The sequence below is a fragment of the Pteronotus mesoamericanus genome, unplaced genomic scaffold, assembly GCF_021234165.1.
Source record: "Pteronotus mesoamericanus isolate MK-2021 breed Mesoamerican mustached bat unplaced genomic scaffold, CSHL_Meso_final contig_163, whole genome shotgun sequence".
In the NCBI taxonomy this organism is placed as follows: domain Eukaryota; kingdom Metazoa; phylum Chordata; class Mammalia; order Chiroptera; family Mormoopidae; genus Pteronotus; species Pteronotus mesoamericanus.
This window is the reverse complement of record NW_026555064.1, coordinates 7,861,512-7,881,233: the sequence shown is the minus strand read 5'-3', so window position 1 is coordinate 7,881,233 and position 19,722 is coordinate 7,861,512. Positions and strand designations below refer to the sequence as shown.

The 19,722-nt window shown below is 39.9% G+C and overlaps 1 protein-coding gene across 2 annotated transcripts in view; it reads left to right on the top strand.

Moving 5' to 3' along the window:
• The window catches only part of GAB1 (GRB2 associated binding protein 1), a 111,308-nt gene that overhangs the window by 67,287 nt on the left and 24,299 nt on the right, over positions 1–19,722 (top strand). For both annotated transcript variants that reach the window (XM_054562845.1, XM_054562840.1), the window contains exon 2: positions 9,550–9,844. In XM_054562845.1, the coding sequence (XP_054418820.1) occupies positions 9,550–9,844 (295 nt within the window). The remainder of the gene's footprint in view (positions 1–9,549; positions 9,845–19,722) is intronic.

Below are 19,722 nucleotides of genomic sequence, written 5' to 3'. Positions count from 1 at the left end.
TGTCCCTGCTTCATGGTTAATTTGTTTTTCTTTATATTATTTACCCTGATAGTAGTATTATGGAAATTCTAATATTTTTAATAGGTAATTCCCAAAGTGCCTATTTTAGCTCTTTCAATATCTAAGTATATTATCATTGACTGACATGATTTGTAAAGAAAATTATAATAGTATGAACATTAGTATAACGACCAGATTTTGAGGGGAGAAGAGGAGAAATTTGTTTCTCTCTTTTAAGTGCCCCTAACTTTCCTTTTTTTTAACCCCCCCCCCCCAATTCCAGTCTTTAAAAGAAAGTAGTTACACTTTATTTGTCTAAACTGTTTCCTGACTCACACTCCTTCCAGATGTATCCTGGAAGGCTATATTTAAAAGAAAGGTTAAATTCATTCATTAGTCACAGAGTAAGAAGAGTATGCATTTCCATACATACATGAACTTTTTGTTTCGTGGACATTATTCCTAGATTTTAAAAAATTAAAAAACTTTCTTTTGTAGAGCATTTCTATGCATAAACTTTTTAAGCACATAGTAAATGGAAGTTCCTTGAAAACGCAAACTATAAAAAAGTTATAAAATAAAAATATGAAACTTTTCTGACCCTCCCATTCCTATTTCTGAAATTACCATAGTTAACACTTCCGGTATCTTCCAGACCTGTCCTCTAAATATAGTTCGGGTTTGTTGTGTGTATACCAAACCCGATCAGTCAGACAAATGGAATCATGTATGTACAGTTTTGCAACATGCTTTTTTTTTTTTTAAATTAAACAATTATCTTGTGGGCATTTTTCATGTATATAGATCAGTCTTGCTTTGTAAAGGTTTTATATTGATTTATTATTGTATAGATGTCTCATAATTTATTTAAATTTAACCCTACCCTGCTGATGGAATTTAGATTAAAACCTATCTTACTAAAATATCATTTTCATCTAGTAGTATGAGTCTGTCTATTGAGTGGATGGTGGTTCTCAGTCTCGGTGGCACATTAGCGCTTAAAACTACCTGAGCCTGGGCCAGGGCCGAACCTCCACATGAGGACATAGTGGATCTCAGGGGAGGCCCAGGGCATCAATTTTTTTTTTTTTAAAGTTCTCCAGATCTGCAGTTACAGTCGAGACTCACTGAGCTACTGACCTCTTTTTGCCCCGGCAGATATTGGCTATTTCTTCAGTAATTGGCTCTTCCAGGAAAGGTACGGGGGCGGGGGGCATATCGGAAGGCCTTGGCCAGTGTTATGTCAGGCACATGCTCCGTAGAGGACTCAGAAAACAAGTAGGAAGACACACACCTTCAGTCCTAACTTTTTACAAATTTCTGGGGTTATCCTTAAATTTTGAAGTCTACCAAAGAAGCCACAGTAATGATCTTCTTTCCTGAAATAGTACCTTTTAAGAGATTTGAGGGTAAGAAAGTTCCACTGCACTTTCCCCTCACTTGTCTAGGTTAATGTAGGGTTAGGAAGATTGCAGCGGGGACCTTCCGTAATGGAAGGGCTGTTGGCTCAAGAATGTGGAAAATGCTGTTCTCCCCCAGGTTATCAGGTCAAACCTAACTACATAGGGTTTGGCAACTGAAGACCTAAGTGCAGTAGTCATCCGAGTTCTTTCTCAAGCCCTGTAAGGGCGTAAGCTGTTAGCAAGCTTCTGGGGACGTGTGTGCTGAGAGCTCAGAGGAGGGCAGTGAGCGGGTAGGTGCCTGGCCAGGAACGTGAGGAAGGCGTCAAAGGAGCGTTCTTGGTCTAGGTTTTCACGAATGAGTAGGAGCTCGTTGAATGAGAGAAGGCAAATTAGACTAAAAACAAAGCATCAGAATAAAAAGCCACGGAGGAGGAGGGAGTAGACCGTGCGGGTATTTGCTGCAGACCTCTGTGGAGGTGAGAAGTTGGAGAGGTGAGGTGGGTAAGTATGTCTCTGAGGACTGTGTATGCCATACTGTGAAAGAGGTTGAACTTGGCTCTAACAACAACTTTTGCCTCTGCTTTTCTTTCCCTGAGATCTTTTCATTTAAGATAGCTGGCTTTCCATGATTGTTCAGATGAACAGAAGACTGTAAAACCATACTATGTAGATTTTTAGGGCTTTACAATGTGTGAAGCGTTCTCACAGATACCAGAAAAATCAAGGAATGGTCTCGACTTTCAAGGAACTTGAAGTCTAGTTGGGAAAATAATTCACAAGCATTTGGAACCTTTGGAAATGTACGTAGTGAAAATGACAGATGGTTCCAGACTGTTCCGTAGCAATGCAAGAGCCATTTCAGGGCAGTAACGGATGGTTGCCAAGAACCCAGAGGGAAAATGTGAATTTTGGACAAGGATAGCAAGGATTGGACGGAATATTGAACAACGGATGAGGTTTCCAACAGTAGAAGGAGTCTAAACGTTCTCCGGTAGCATAAAGGTTGTGAACAAAAACAGGGAGGGAGTTGTAGGTCTCGCTGGGAAGAGCAGAAAACAGGTGAAGAAAAGGAACTTGACGGGCGCTTAAAAGGACCTGAATTTTTTTTTTTAATTCTATTTCAAGGAGCAGTCTAATTCTGTCTCTTCATTGGATGGTGGTTCTCAGTCTTGGTAGCACATTAGAGTTATCCATTGAGCAATTAAAACAGCCTGTGCCTGTCCCGGGGCTGAACTCCCCAGACCAGGATATAGTAGATCTCAAGGGAGGCCCAGGCAGCAATTTTTTTTTAAGTTTTTCAGGTATTTGTTATGTCCAATTAGCGTTGAGAATCCCAGTACCATCCTGATCTCTTTTGCCCACTCCTGTATTGGCACGCTCCTCAATAATTAGCTCTTCCCATAAAGGGGCAGGGGAGAGATTGGGGGGTCTGGGCAAGCCTTGCAGCAGGCACGTGCTCTGGCAGTTATGCTGTAGAGAACTCAGAAAACAAGTGTGCAAAAGTTAGCAAGTTTTCCTTATGGCTGAGCCCCTTTGCCATTTAGGCAAATCAGGCTTTTTTGTGAATGTGTTCATGTAATTGCAGGTAACGGCTTTAGACTAATGCAGGATGGCTTTTTCTCCTGTACTAGTAGGGGACATCTCTGTAGGGAGGATGGGGCTCCATCTGTATTTGCTAATAGGTGTGTGCCTGCCCATTCTCTGTAGGGTGTGTGATATAAACCTACCTTAAGACCTTGCTTCAATGTGACCAGCCTGTCTTCAGTTTAATATATACAATTTGTTTAAATACTGAACATATTGAAAACAACAGTTCCTTTAAAATGAAGTTTAAAAATACCCTTCACATCTCTAAAGGTTTATTATTATTTTTATTATTAATTTATGGTTTATACCCTTTACCTTGCCTGACAGTTCTTGTCAGCCAGATTTACAGATGGGCTGGGCAGGGGGCAGTCATGTCAGCGCCCCTCTCAAGCATGGACAGCGTGACAACGTCCTTATTTTATCCTTGCCTCTTTGATTGGCACCTCCTTGGGACAGAGCAAGGGGGAAAAGAAAGATGAAAGGTGAAGGAACATGGCTCCGGCCCCCAAGAAACTAGCTCTAGGGGTGTCGAACGCCGTCTCTAGGAAGGAGGCAGAAAGGGAGAGGTTGGAGGGGCCCGCCTAGGGATGGTGCCCGGAAGAGGTTGAGCTGAATCTACGGGGTGGGCTATGTGCCTGGAGGAAGCATGTGTCAGGGCCAGAGGCAGGACAGACGCTGAGTGGTGGGGGGAACTGCAGGCATTTCCGGTGTGGTTGGAAGGCAGAGAGGCGAGGAGAGAGGTTGGGAAAGACTTGGGGCCCTGTGTCCTGCGGGAGAGTTCGGGCTTTATCCTCCAGGCACTAGCGCTCACCGAGCTGAGGGCATGCATAAATGGCCATGCAGAGACTCCAAACATTATGGATATTTATTTAGTTTGGCCGTCTGATCTACCTATATTGCCACTGGATTTGTGGGCTGCACATGCTGTTCTCTTTTGATGTTAACGTAGTAGCCAAGTTAATCCTGAAACCCTGAGGTAAGACTCTGGTATTAGAGTGGCTTTTAAAATGCAGAATCACAGTACCAGGGTTTCAGGGGAAGGGAAGGCCTGAAGGTCCGTGTTGGCCTGGCAGAGGCAGGGGAAGGACCTGCTGGGCTGAGGAAAGAGCACGTGCAAGGGCCTTGCGGCAGGAGACGGTTTGGCATCCTACAAACCAGAGCCTGCTCAAACCCTGGCTGGTGTGGCTCAGCAGATTGAGTTCTGGCCTTGAACCAAAGGGTCGCCGGTTCGATTCCCAGTTAGGGCGTGTGCCTGGGTTGTGGGCTGGGTCCCCAGTTGGGGGTGTGCAAGAGGCAACCACACATCAATGTTTCTCTCCCTCTCCTCTCTTTCTCTCTCCCTTACCCTCTCTCGAAAAATAAATAAATACAATCTTAAAACAAAACAAAAATAAAACGCAACCTGCTGACGAAGTCTTACTATTGCATCATATATTCAATGTCAAATTGCAGTGGCTATTACATACAGGAAATGACAGCAAAAATGTTGCATAGTCCCCCTCAAGCAAACATGCTCATCATGGGAGTCTGGTAGTTAGAATGGTGTTTCACACGACTTCTGTTAAAAATTGCTTGGAGAGCTTGGTTCCGCAGGTTTCTAGAAAACTTGTCCTTTTTGTCCATTACTTCTCTAGCGTTGGGGAGGCAATACTCAGCTTTCTCTGGGGCTACCAAGGCAGCAGGGATAAAAATAGGGCAAACTTTAAGAATCCCAGATATTTTCAGATAACAAAGACTGACTTATGTGGCCCCATTTTGTGCTCTGACAAAACATAGAGAAGCCTTTGTGCTGGGATTAGCAAGGGCGCTGATGTCAGTCCTCTTGTCGAGCATCACGCTTTATTCTGCAGCTAAATTGTGCTTTGTGCCGTAATCCAGAGAACCTTTGTAGCTGCCTTATTAAAGTGTATAGTTTATGTAATCGCTTTTGTTTTCCAGCCTAATCTGTGCCAGATTCAATGAGGGTGACTCATTTTGTGACTGAGGCAAACATTCGCATTTGGACCCTGTTAAAAATAAATAAATAAGTGGCAGGTGCTGCTCGGCTAAAATGCCATGTTTTCATGCCATCATTTCCAGCTGTGAAGGGTGCTTCTCATACAATGTCCAGTCAGACCTCTGGAGTCACCATCCCATTCTGCCTAGTGCACCTCGATTCGTTGCTGCTCATTTCTTGGCTGTTGATTTTAGTTTCGGAGGGCCTTTTAAATTTTAACAACATCGTTTCAACAGGGAAGCAGTGGCGTGGATGGGGAAGCCATGTCTAACCGGAAGGCAAAAGAGTGACACATGAGCTATAGCGAAAGGACACGTTTCGTTCTTTTCCCCTTTTGTCACTTTCCCAAAGGGGTTTTTCGCATGTGCTTTGCTAAACTGTCTAAGGTATGTTTACTTTATTATGAATACATTCAGTTCAGCAGCTCTTTTTCTCAAGTGGGAGAGGTTGTGAAAGGACACCTTTCTATTCGATGTGTCCCATGTAGCTAATCTAACGTTCTCAAAAATTTTACAGCATTACAGTCAGGGGAATTCTGTTTGTTGCAGAGGTATTCCTAGGCATCAGGCCCTGTGCTATGCACTGAGCTTGTAATGGCAAATAAAGCAGATGTGGTCACCATCTCTGTGTACTTTACAGTCTGCTTAGGCAGTTAGATACTAAATAAATGAATACAAAGAAAAACTGAAATGCAGAATTATAGAAAGTCACTACACAGGTAAGTAACAGAGTGCCTTACCCTGTACGCTGCTTTCCGCTGGGAGGGGTGGGTTGCGGTGGGAGGGGAAGGGAAGGCCTGAAGGTCCGTGTTGGCCTGGCAGAGGCAGGGGAAGGACCTGCTGGGCTGAGGAAAGAGCGCGTGCAAGGGCCTTGCGGCAGGAGACGGTTTGGCATCCTACAAACCAGAGTGTTAGAAGGGAGCAGTGACAGTGGACAAAAATGGTTGCATGTGGACTCTGGCAGCCCAGCAGCGAGGCTCCGTTCCGTATCGGGGCCAGTGGCCCTCGTGCCGCCCGCGCTCTGACAGCGCCTCTGGAGTGCAGCTCTAGGGACTGATGCCCTAATACCTAGTCCGAGTCATGGGCAGTGATGGGTCATGCTCAGTGAATCATGTAGGAAAGCATCTTAGAAAGATTTTCAGGTGAGACGTTAAGGTTTTAAAAAGTCATTTCTCTATTTAAAGACGGAACCTTCATTTTCTGGAGAAATCACTTCCGAAAAGCTCTGATTCCTTGATGGCCCTGGATCAGTAACATGATACTGCTATATGATCTTTTCTGTTTACTTCCCTATTACTCTTTCAAGCTTAGCGCTTGATAGGGGGGTGTCCATAAAGCCTTAATTTTACTAAGAGATGATATTTATTTTGAAGTAATGGATTTTTATAAGCCAGAAGCCAGGGCTAAATTCATGTGAATTTGACACTTTGTGACTTTTCGGTATTATCTAAAGCATCTGCAGAACTTGCCTTCTTCTGAACACCAGTCTTATGCTTTCACTTTGGAGCTGCAGTCAGGCCAAGAAGTAGATTTAAAATCTTGATATTAACAAACTACACAATATTTTTAGGACTTCCTGACTCCCCTACTAATCTTCTTGTTAAAAGGTCGCATAAGTTTTTCCATATAGGAATGCCTGTCCATTTAGCAAATGTTCTGCAGATATCTTGTCAGGATTGCTATATTCTCAGATATTTTTGTGTGTGGTAAGGTATTTTCTTCATAATCAGTAAACTCCTTGAGAGTAGGAATCATGCAGCATCTACTTATATTTCTTTCCACATGTACCTCGTACAGTATTTGCAATGTAATCAACAACCTACTAACTGGTAAATTCATTGATTTCTTAATGTATTTAACTTGTCTCGAATGGATATAATTTAAAGAATCTATTGTAATACTACCCCTAAAGTTATCACCCAAGTTAACTCAGTTATTGGTACAGTTGTCCAAGACATTAAAGACCGAATGAGCCGGTTCATGGACCGTGCAGGCCATTTAGTTTTCATTTTTTCTGTCTGTCTCAAACCATTATCAGTAGCTTCCGAACAGCTCTGGTGGCGAGCTACAAGTCAGAACTGATTCATGTCAGAACTTGTAAAATTTGGTGAAGGTGGGACTAAGACCAAATATCTGTTGGAGAAGTGTATGAGGGTTTTAGTTAATTTTCTTTTCTATTCCCCTGTATCTTTCAGGATAAAATGAAGAGTTTTTATTTGATGCCTTTTCTGTTCCATATGCCAAGTTTTGTAAAACATAAAAATGTAGAGACCCTATTGTGTCATATTAGGATCGTTTTTGGTCCAGACTGATATATGTTAAGGAAGAAATAAAAATAATGTTTTGGGGAAATTGACCTATGTTATGGTAGCAACGTCGGGAGCATTCTTTGTCTAAGCGGACTATATGTCCAGCAGTAAACTTGTTTCTGCTCTGAATAAAATTCCTGAAAATGCCGTAAGCACAGGGCTGTCATTACTCCACATCATTACCAGAAGACGCATACTATGTCAGGTTATTTTTTTTGCAAAAACAAAGGATCAAGGTGTTGTGACTAGTGCTACTTAGGGTCTCCAAATGAACAGAAATGTACAGCGGCCGTTAAAGACATTTTATTTCAAAACAAAAGCAAACAAAAACAACCCAGGAAATTTTATCTCATTGGGGTTCGTACACTGTCCTGTTCCTCAGTCCTTCCACTTCCTGGAGTGACCCGCTGCGCCATCTCGCCTCGCAGGTCCAGTCTGCAGCAGAGAATGTCTTCGCAGGTGCCTGGGCCTCGCCCGGCGGCCTCTGCAGTCTAACTGTGAACTGAGGCAGGCGGCCGAAGGGGAGTAAGTCTTAATTGTGGGTCTGGGCAGAGCTGTTAGGGTTAAAGACTGCTGAAGCTGACTGCCCCAGTCGTTTGCTTCTCATTTTATTATTTGATCAATGTAGATGTTATGGAGTGTAATTAATAGTGAAAGAATGTTAGGCTTCTTTAGCCATAGTAAGAAACTCAAAATTTTCCAAAACTTGTGGAGAGAGTACATGGCTGAGTACAGAACCCCACTGCCAATATGTGTTTGCTGGGACGAGGGAGGGAAAGACTAAAAAAACAAAAAAAGTTGTACCCCATGTTCAGGAATTCAGCTCTTACCCATGTGGTCTGAACAGCAGTGTGGCCAAAAGGGAGACAGTCCATGTCTTTGACGCTTTCCAGGCGAGAAACCAGGGAAGCTTCTGCATCCATGTGCATCCTCCCTCCTCACCCCCACACAACGAGAGAGGCCAGGTGTGGGGGGCGAGGCGGAGAGAGAGGGGGAGGGAGGGGGGGAGAGAGAGAGACCTATATAGTCTGGAAAGTGAAGGACTGTTTTGAAGAAGCACCTTAATGTGTATTCTTTATGGCCTGAAAAAACATTGCTGTTTAAAAAAAAGTTTGTTAAGAGATACATAACAACACTCACCATTTTCACCAAATTTAAGCGTGCGGTTCGGCGGCGTTAAGTGCGTGCGCACTGATGCGCAGCCATCCCTACGCCCGTCTCCGGAGCCGTTTCTCCTTCCCTAGCGGCAACTCTGCCCGTTAAACACGGACAGCCCTCCTCCTCTTTTTGTCTTTCTGTGACTGACTTATTTCACTTAGCAGAACATCTCGGGGTTCATCCATGTTATAGCAGGGTCAGAATTTTCTTTACTTTTAAGGCTGAATAATATTTTATATATGTGTGTGTGTGTGTGTATATACACACACACACACATATGATGCGAAAGGCAACTCATCGACGTATAAGTAAACATAGTTCAGTTTACTTATATTTTCTTTTGTTGCCTGTGGTCTTGGTGTCATACTCAAAAAAATCATTGCCAAATCTAATGTCATGAAGCTTTTCCCCATGTTTCTTCTAAGAGTTTTACCGTTTAGCTCTTAGATTTACCGTCTTTGATCCATTTTGAGTTAATTTTTATATGATGTAATGTTAGAGTCTAACTTCATTATTCTGCATGTGGATATCAAGTTTTTCTAGCATTGTTTGTTGAAAATGTTGCTTTTTTAGTTAGCAAAAACTAAATCTTCTGCCCCGGCTGGTCTGGGTCCGTGGATTGAGCACTGGCCTGCCAACCACAAGGTCGCTGGGTCAATTCCTAGTCAGGGCACATGCCTGGGTTGCAGGCCAGGTCCCTGGTTGGGGGTGTATACTAAAGGCAACTGATTGATGATTCTCTCCCTCTCTTTCTCCCTCCCTCTCCTCCCTCTAAAAATAAATAAATAAAATCTTTAAAAAAAAAAATCTTCCTTGTTTTGTTGACTTGCTATTACATATTGGTGTAATATCTTCTAATATCAATTAATATCATCTAATATTCTATTAGAAGTAGAATATAATAAATGTGTATATACACACATTATTAAGTTAATTGGGGCATCAGTAAACTTGGCTGAAGTGGTAGATAATTCTGTGAAAACAAAGGAAATACTATCTCTAGATAATGCATCTGTAAAATTGCTTTGATAAATGTGCTTCATCTTAAAAAAAAATTTCTCAAATTAACATGAGATGGTTTTTTTTTTTGTTTCTAGGCATGGAAAAGGAGATGGTTTGTGCTACGCAGTGGCCGTTTAACTGGAGACCCCGATGTCTTGGAATATTACAAAAATGATCATGCCAAGAAACCTATCCGTATCATTGATTTAAATTTATGTCAGCAAGTTGACGCTGGATTGACATTTAACAAAAAGGAGTTTGAAAACAGCTACATTTTTGATATCAACACCATTGACCGAATTTTCTACTTGGTAGCAGACAGTGAGGAAGAAATGAATAAGTGGGTTCGTTGTATTTGTGACATCTGTGGGTTTAACCCTACAGAAGAAGGTGAGTTCACGATTTTGTTGTTTGACCTTTCACTTTTATTACTACATTTTTAGAACTGTTAATAAAATTCTTTTTATATTTCTATGTTTCAGTTACAAAATATAACTTTGGGGAATTTTTATAATAGTAACATTTGGAAAAAGCAACTGAACCCTTTAGTCCTTTTCGACAGAGACCTTGTATAGGTTTTAGAAAGAGAAATTTAACCATTGTGAAGGCATTGTCTAAATATTGCAATAAATGTCCTGAAGAAGAAGATGACAAGAAGACATGCTATTTAATAGCCTTTCTTGAGTTCCTATAGAAATAGTAAGTTGAACCTTATAACACAACTGATATTTGACCACTTTGACCTATTAAAAGCAGCATTTCCATGTGGCTCACCTTAATTTTTTAGGTGTTATTTTTAAAGCTGTGTTGCCATGATGATTATCAATATCTATGAAAAACAAGTGAGAATCAGTTACAAAACAGGAGGAAAAAGTAACAAACCAATGAGTTTACTTAACACAGAGATATGAGGGGCTCAAGGTTTGGATAAGAGGTAGTAAAAAAAGCTCAGAGGAAGACAAATTGGAAATTGTGCCTTTTGAAGGAAGTAGTATTTCTACCCAAGAGACAGGAGGGATGCAGAACCCTCCAGGCTTAGGAGCAAGAGAAAGGAAGGACCGCGCGGAGGGATGGATTGCTGCTTGACTCCAGAGGGCACGGGGAGGGTTGCTTGAGGATCTGAGATTTGGGGTGCCTGTTCTGCAAAGAGGTCTCAGGAGAATTTTACAAGTGGAATTCCTCTCCGGGTTCATTTATATAGGGGTCCGACCATGTTTCCGTGTCCACTTCTCTTCCTTTTTTAAACAATCACTAAGAACCTATGAAAGGGACTCCAATACAAATAGAGGTTTGCAGAGCCAAGAGCCAGGGATAAGGTCTTTGACCGTATTGTCTTCAGGTTGATACTCCTTTTACAAGTGTGTGTTTCCAAATGTCTATATTTAGGAGTGCTGGAGATTCAGGGAGGGATGGAAAAATTGTAACAACAATCGACATCAAGTGTTGAATAATTGAGGTGAAACAGTAATCATCTCTAATTAGCTGAGGTCAGCATACTGTTTCCTCTCTGTCCAGTCAGCAGCCCCAGAGAAGGGCCTTCCAGGGCTGGGATTGGCCCAGTGGGTCGGGGAAACCCCTCGGTGAGACTCCAGAAGGCCCAAGGGAGCAGGCGGAGAGCGGGAAGGAGGCATCCAGCTTACACCGGAGGCCACTAATGAACCAGCGCTCTCTGGCAGAGCCCTAGTGATTAAAAGCTTCCAGACTGTGTTTCGTGTGGGGAATTAAGCTTTCGGTTGTTTTTGTGAAGTTACTAAATGTGTTGTTCACATTTTAAGTAGGCGAGGGGTATTATTTCCAACTCCACTTAAACACCTTCCCTTTCTTGTTTGCATATATAGTCTATATTTGAATGCAGTGGAGGATTTTAAAATTAAAGTCACAAATGAGATAGCTTTTTATTTAATGGTTACTTAGCAGCCACTCAGTAATGATAGTTATTGGATAGTTATTGGATAGTTAATAGTTATTGGATACCACATTAGGTAGGTGACGGATTTTCCATTAAAATAATTTTCAGTAGTTGTATAATCTTTTTCATTGATGTTCTTTTGCTTACTGCCTTTTCCACTTGGAACTTGTTTTGGGGACATGAAGGCAGACTTCTGTCACTGTTGGTGACCAGGACAGATTTGACTGATCTGAAAGACTAAGGAGGTGTTCTTCCATCTCCTTTTGTTTTCTCTGTAATTCTCCTAAGTGTATTTAACAAAAGACATGAGATACCCTCCAGGAGGAGCTACATTATTCAGTTAAGGAATGTGAGCATCCAATTTTTGGAAGCCCATTTGGGGGTAAGTAGAGTTGCGAGCCCCCCAAAAAAGAATGTCTAATGCTCAGGTGTCCCAGATGAACTTTGCAAGTTTTAAGGCATGGAGTTTGGTCCGTGTTTCCGCATTAGAATGATTCTTAGCATCTGGGAGCTTGATGAACAAACGCTCAGTCGGTTCTTGGAAGAAGAAACGCTTTGTCTGCTGTAGAAAATTAATTCATACCAGATGGAGGGGGGCAGAGGGGGGCAAAGGGGGGGAAATTGAGACAACTGTGATAGCATAATCAGTAAAATAGGTTAAAAAGTGTTAAAAAAAAGAAAAGAAAATTGATTCAATAGTTTGCCAAATTCTTTGAGTTTGCTTGCACTCTACTAGACTTTGGGCATTTACTCAGCCAATGTGTACTGGGTGACTAGTTAGGAAGACCAGTGGCCAACATGACACACATGGAACTGAGCATCTAGTGGGAGAGGTTTTGTACCAAAATAATTTATTACAGTTATTGATAAATGCAAGATATATATCTATATATTCACATACATATGTAAAAGTATACTTTATATAATATGTTTAATAAAGCATCAATATATAATGTTAAAGCGCACTGCTGTGGTACTTGATAAATATAGTTCTTGCCCTCAGGGAGCTTGCAGTCAGTCCAGTAGGAGAAAGAGGAAAGTCATCTAGGAATTACATATCAGCTGATAAGTGCTCTGCTCAAGAAAAAAAAAAAATAAGCATAGGTAGCAGCTGACTTATGCTTTGAAAATAGCATAAAAAAAATAATAAATTTTTATGCAATAGATCCTTGGTCTGGGTGCATGGGGGAAGCAACTGATGTTTCTCTCGTCCTCATTCCCTTCCCCTCTTTCAAAGCAGTCTTCAGAGGGTCAGAAAATGCCTAGGTAGTTTTATTGTGTTATTTTTTTTTAATTTTTAATTTTTTATTATTTTTTTGTATTTTTGTATTTTTTATTTTTAAATCATGTTTATTCTAGTACAGTTGTCTCAGTTTTTCCCCCTTTCCTCCTCCACCCATCCCCCCCCCACCTCCCCTCCCACAGTCAATTCCCACACTGTTGTCCATGTCCATGGGTCATTCATACATGTTCTTTGTCTAGTTCCTTCTCCTTCTTTCCACCATTGTCTTCCTTCCCCATCGCCTCTGGTCACTTTCAGTCTGCTCCATGTTTCCATGCCTGTGGTTTATTATAAAAAGCCTAGATAGTTTTGAATGGCTCTGTGACTTTACTGATGAGGTACTGAGATTATTTTTGTACTTAGCAGAACTTTGATGTCAATAGTCAGGATCCAGCAAAATGTCTGTTTTCACTTTATTAAATTACCGGTATAGGGAGAGGGGGAAGTTCCAAAACTTGACAGCCATCCTGACCTACCTCTTAAGTGGCCAAATCCTTATAAAATAGAAGTGTATTTAGAAGTGTATTTGCCTGGCATGAAACTCAGTTTGTGAACTTTTTATCTTCACAATATCCATAAAAGGGGAGGTTATAAGAAAATTAATAGTGTGATTAATCAAATTTGATATTTATAATCTGAGTCCTCTACCAAGAACAGCTGTGCTAATCACAAGTCATTTTTATCTGTTCATTAAAACAAGACCCTAAGGACTTCAATTTGCCAATGCTTTCTAAAGTAGGTCATGAGCTATATCTAAGTGCAACTGCATTTATTTTTATTTAATTCTACAATTTAGATTCTTTACAAGTTTATTCTGGCCATCTCCTAAATAGACATGGAAATGTCTCCCTATACTATGTTAAAGACTTGAGTTTCTTGGAAGAAATCAGTAAAAGATGAACAGTCTTTCATTGTATAGTATCAAGGGACCACAAAAAGTATTTTACTCTGTAATTTTGGATTTTGATTCATAATAACAAAACTGCAAAAAGGTTTTCAAATCAACCACTGTATTTCCTTACTCATTTGGAGTAGCTGACTTTGCTACTCCACATTTAAAGATTTGTATCAAACCTCCAAGAACTGCTATTATCCTTTGTGATCACATTCATACAGTTTAATATGACAAGGTAAATATCAAAATGTCTGTTCTTCCATTGACTTCACTACCTGCTTTATATTCTCTCGCTTTCAAATAGATTTCTCCTATCACTAAATAGGTGTTTTTGTTTTTACCCAGCTCTGTCGCCCGAGCCTTGTGCTTTTCCCTTTTCAGAGAGTTGAAGATGCTCCCACTCCTGGCTTAAAACTAATAACACAAAATGATATTTCATTATACTAGTTTCAGACTAGACATGGGAAGAAATCGACTGTGCTTGCATATTACAGTCTGAGAAAATAACTAACCCCCGTCCCTAGGAGAATAACTAATTTTCTCCTGAAAACAAAAGGAAAAGGGAAAAATCTGACCTGTGTTTTGATTCCAGGAACCTCTCAAAATATCGCCACCGTGTCATTTCCGCTGCCCCAGGTGACCACGGCTACTATTGAATACTCAGAATGCTGGCAGGCTGAATCTGTTTTTAAATTCTAGCTCATTGAACTGTGTGTGGTTCCTATGAATGCTTTTATTTAGTAGATTTGAGGGTAGAAACTAATTTCTTTTGTTTTTCTTGGACATGTGCAGATTTATTTTTGTTTCTACACCAACTTAGAAGCTGGTAAATCTGCTGAACAAGTGCTGAGAAACACAATCTAAGGGTTGTATGCAGCCAACTAACTTGGTGCAAAGGCTTCTGGTCTCAGTTCAGGGTGCACCATTAGGACGTTGCCTCTTATCAGTTGAGTTGCTTTTCTCAAAGTGTCCAGATAATAGTGGCTTAAAAAAAATAATGGGAGCCCCGATCCACCAATGTGAACCCAAAAGGTTGCAGATTCAGTTCCCAGTCAGGGCACATACCTGGTTTGCAGGTTCCACCTCTGGTCTGGGAGTGTATGATCCTTGGTCTGGGTGCATGGGGGAAGCAACTGATGTTTCTCTCGTCCTCATTCCCTTCCCCTCTTTCAAAAAAAATCAATGAAAAAATGTCCTCTGGAGAGGATAAAAAAAAAAAAGTGTGATTCTCTGTTTGATTTTCTTCCCTTTAGGAAAGTATGTTAGTAAAGTGTATGATTGTCTGATCAACTGTGTTGTATACCTGAAACTAATACTGAGAAAAGTAAAAATAAAAAAGTGGGTTAAACTAACGTGTAAGAATATACATATGCTCTCTTTCCTGTAAAGTAGTGTTTCCTAATTAGGGTGCTTTTAAATTTCTTATTATTCACTTTTTTACTTGCCTTTTATAAATACAATTGATGCTTGAACAATATGAGGGCTTAGGGGTGCCAACCCCCATAGATGAAAATTCCTTCACTTTTTTATTTGGATATCACTCCTATGAAGGGCACAGAACTTAGTGTACTATTCAATATATAGTTGTACACATGCATCTGTACCTGTACATAAAAATAGAAACCTGTGTAACTGCTACTCAGATCAAGAAATGGAACATTTCCAGTCCCCCAAAAAGCTTTCTCATGCTTCTTCCCAGAAACCCACCCCCCTCAAAAAGCCCAAATATAACCATTATTTTGCTTTTACAAGCATAGATTAGTTTTGCCTATGCTTGAACTTAATATAAATAAAACCCTGAAGTCTGGCTTGTTTTTCCCAATATTTAAGTCTGGGATTCATCCCTGTAGCGTGTATTTCTTCATCCTGTGTTGAATTCCATTGCGTGTATATATAACAAACTATTGATCTGTTTGAATGTGGATGGATATTTGGGTTGTTCCCATTTTTAGTTACAAATAAAGCTATTATGAACATCCTTATAGGTGTATTTTAATGGACATGAACAGCTCTTTTGAGTATATACCAGTGAGAGGAATTGCTACATTATAGGAGGTACACACACACACACATTTAGCGCTCGCGCGCGCGCTCTCTCTCTCTCTCTCTCTCTCTTAGCTTTAGAAGATTTAGCAGCTCAAGTTTTCCAAAGTTACTGTATCAGTTGCTTTTCTGCCAGCAGGGCATGAGCCTTTCAGTTACTCTACATTCTCATCAGCACTTGGTATTGTCAGTCATTAATTTTAGCCATTCAAGGGAATGTGTAGTAGTATCTCATTCTGGTTTTAATTTGCATTTTTCTGGGGACCAGGTCACCAGAGAGATTATTTTGTTTTCTTATACATTTTCAAGCTGCTGCCCCTGAGATCTTGATTCATTGAGTCTCCTGAGGTGGGGCCCAGACACCTAGATTTCTAAGATATCCCACAAATGATTCTGATGTTAAGGCACCTCTGGGATAAGAGTTAGATGTTTGTCACCACTTCCAAAAGGTTTATCTTCAAAGTCTCCAAGAAAGTTTTCACAGTCTGTTAAGGAGATAGTCCTGACAAAAATACGATAAAACATTTTCTGCTTGAAACACTTTAAATGTTTCTTTGATTACAAAATCATAAACATGTAATTCTGTAACATAACAATATCACCCTCAAGCACACCATGTGACATTTTTAGATGAAGTGTTTAAATTAAAACTATAAATTATTACACCCGTATTATTACCCTACCAACCACACTCAAGCAGGCTTTCCTTCTGCCGGGCCCTGTAGATTAGGCTATGATTAGAGGTCTTTAGGATTTGATTAAACAAATCGAAGAAACTGCAGGTTGCTTCACTGAAAATGGTAACTACTGCTATTTCTTGTCTGTGTCCATTTTCAAGACTTACCTTTATAAAATGTTCTTTCATGAAAAATTGTGTTCAGAAGTGAGAAGATTATTTTAGCACTAATGATAGTGGATTCTTATTTGCTAAGTTAATTAGACATAGACCTATTCAAAATGCTTCTCCTTAGAGAAAAAAAAAAAATTCTACAACTGACTTGGTAAGTCATTAATCAGTAGAAACAGAGCAACCTTGACTTATTGACTTTCATTGTGAAAGTAAAGGTAACACTTTTGCAGTAGAATCCAAAAACATACTCTGTCAGCAAATGTCCCCCATCTTCAGAGAAAAGGATCTCCTCTGGTCTCCAGAAAGGACGTGAGCAAGACCACTCTTTTATTACCACCTGGTCAGGTACAGTAAGTTACTAGTTACAACATCAGAGGACCTGTGACATGAGCTTTGAAATGCTATACCTTACCAAAAAGAAAGAATAGAGCTGCTCTCCTGGGCTTAAACTCTTGTGCCATTTGGTTAGGATAAACGTATATTATTTTCAGTGTTTAGAGGCATTACCTGGGCAGAGCAACTTCTGTGAGGGCGTTACGGTTTCAGGTAGGATAAAACTGCAGTAAGCTGGGGCCATTTGTGGACCAATTTATTATTTGCAGTTCTCCTCACATAATAATCTACTTCTCTCCACAGAAAGCTGGTTAAAGCTTTTCTTAGTGGGTGTTTATTAGTTTTCCAAGTAAAATTTGATCAGGAGTTTGCTCCCACAGCTTATTAGCCCTTTAATGGATACTAATTATACTCTTCATGCCCTCTGAATTAAGAGACAGGAAATAAAAGCGAACCCTAAACTGAGGTTTGGTTTTCAGACACTTGATCCCAGCATTACTTGGAAAGAACAGTAAGTTAGAAACCAAAGTGAGGTAAAAAGCCACAAACACGGTCCACTCAGCTACTTGTCACGTCAAAGCAGGGCAAATCGCGTTTTTTAATAAAGTAAGGTAGAGCAGAAGTTTCTTTTTCAGATCAGTTGACTAATTTTGGCTAGAAAATTTTATATTAGAGGTTATTAGGACACAATGCAGTGTTTGCATTCAAATATGCAGAGCTGAGTGTGTGATCAGATTAACATGAATAAAATAACCCCAAAGACTAAAACTTTGAAAACAGTGCATTTTCTGAGCCAAAGTGCCCTGTCCCTTTTAAAGGCCTTTGGACGTCATTTTGTTTGGAATGGTTGGGCCTGCTTTTTACAGCTGTTTGAAGGTCTTTCCTTCGGTGAGCTTGCTAGTGAACACAATAGAACTTTCTCTCTAGTTCTTGCCTCTTATAAATACAGTTGATGCTTGAACAATATGAGGACTTAGGGGTGCCAACCCCCATAGATGAAAATTCCTGCCAGAACTCAGCCATTCCTTGGTTCCTGCAGGGGATTGGTTCCAGGACCTTATACAAAAGTCCATCGTATAAAATGGTGTAGAACAATGCATATGGTCAGCCCTCCACATCTGCAGATTCCCAACCATGGATGAAAAATACTGTTTTCAATCCATGGTTGGCTGAATCCCAAGGTGTGAAATCTAGGGGGATACAGAGGGATGGCTGTATGTTTGTTGAACCCCATACAAGTAGACCCCTGTAGTTATGTTATTCAAGGATCAACTATATATATATATATATAAAGTCTTCCCATATTGTGAATAAGATTTTTTTTAAATGAGTTTTTGAATCTCAGTGCTTTTTTTTTTCCTTCAGAAAACTGAGAGAATCTTGCAGCTATAAAGAGGGTAAACACTTCATTCATAGGTGGGAGAAATGGAAGATTGAAAATGAGATGGTCCCATTGTGGTCATAAAACAAAGACTGTTGCCTGGCTGTGTGATTTTTCCCCCACTTAGGATGAAGCACTTAGTTCATTTAGCACATAGCCATCACATTTGAAAAAAAATATTAAAGGAAAGTGTATCTATAAAAACCACCACCTGGAAAAGTTATTCTAGGAGTTAACATCAAAAACTGGAGTTCATTCTGCTTTATATAGTGATGTATTTCCAGTGTTTAGTTTCCTTTTGTTTTGATCAAAATGAAAAATTGAACTGGATTATTTAATTTCACCGTGCCCCTTTGGTAGAGGAAATGAAAAATATATAAAATATACTTGTGAGTACAATCTATAGAATACAGTAACTGCTTTCTAATTTCTCTACCTTTTCTTTTTATCCTCAATGTTTATATATACACACATACACACACACACACACACACACACACACACACATATATATATAATCTTAAGCTCTTCTTTAAAGGTAAATATTTTTCATAATTCTGTTAAGTTTAACAGGTCGCAAAGATTTACTCTCAGTCACTGATTAATTTATTGCATTTTAAATCCATTTAAATAAATTTCTGTATATTTGCAACTGAATCAAAAACAGTAAAACATTTCCTAGGGTTTGTTATGTACACTATATTATAATCAACATCTGTTAGACATGATGGTTATTTATGAGTTCCCACTGAATTAATGGCAAAAAAATTCATTTTTCCATTCCCACCCTTTTCTTTTCTCGCTTTCATAAATAAGAAAAAATTAAATAACTTAATTAACACCTGGCATGAAGTGTTCGAGTTTGTTAGATTCGCTTCTGTGAAGACTTGAGACATTGCATGCAGCATAACAAAGATAAAATGTTAGAAGTTAACTCAGCTTCTGTTTACTCAGGCCAAATTCTCCACCGGAAAGAAGTTCTTAGACTTCTTAGCATCTATGAGGGCTCAGGAATTTCTTGAAGGGCGAATTTGAAACTACACCTGTAGGTGAATGGGTTGTGCAGATTTGGGAGGGCCCGTTGCTTTAATCTCCTTTAGCCTGACCCAGAAAGTGCTAGGTGAGTTTTTGCTGGGTGCCTGGAACATGATTGAATATCTATCACATATAAGGCACAGTGATGCTTAGGAGTTCAGATTCCTTTCGTTCATTTTGGGGAGCTCCAGTTAAAGATAAATTGTGATATTGAGCCATGTTTTGTGTTATACAATCTTTACAATTGGATATGAGTTCCTGTGTGTAAGAAGAAGTTATAAAATGAAATATGTAAACTTTGCTGTGGTACCTTTATGAATATTAAAGTGGAATGTGTAAAGGCCTGATCAAAAAAGCATGTGGACTTCGCTAGTATCTAGAGAAGACAGAGCTGACATGTAACTGCTCCCTGGTGAAGTAACAGGCCAGATGACCTGCATTTGATTTTACTTGGCAGAGCATATTAATATAATGAATAGACCATGAATAGAATATGAATATGTTATAGGATTAGTATTATCTAACATAAACAGACAATAA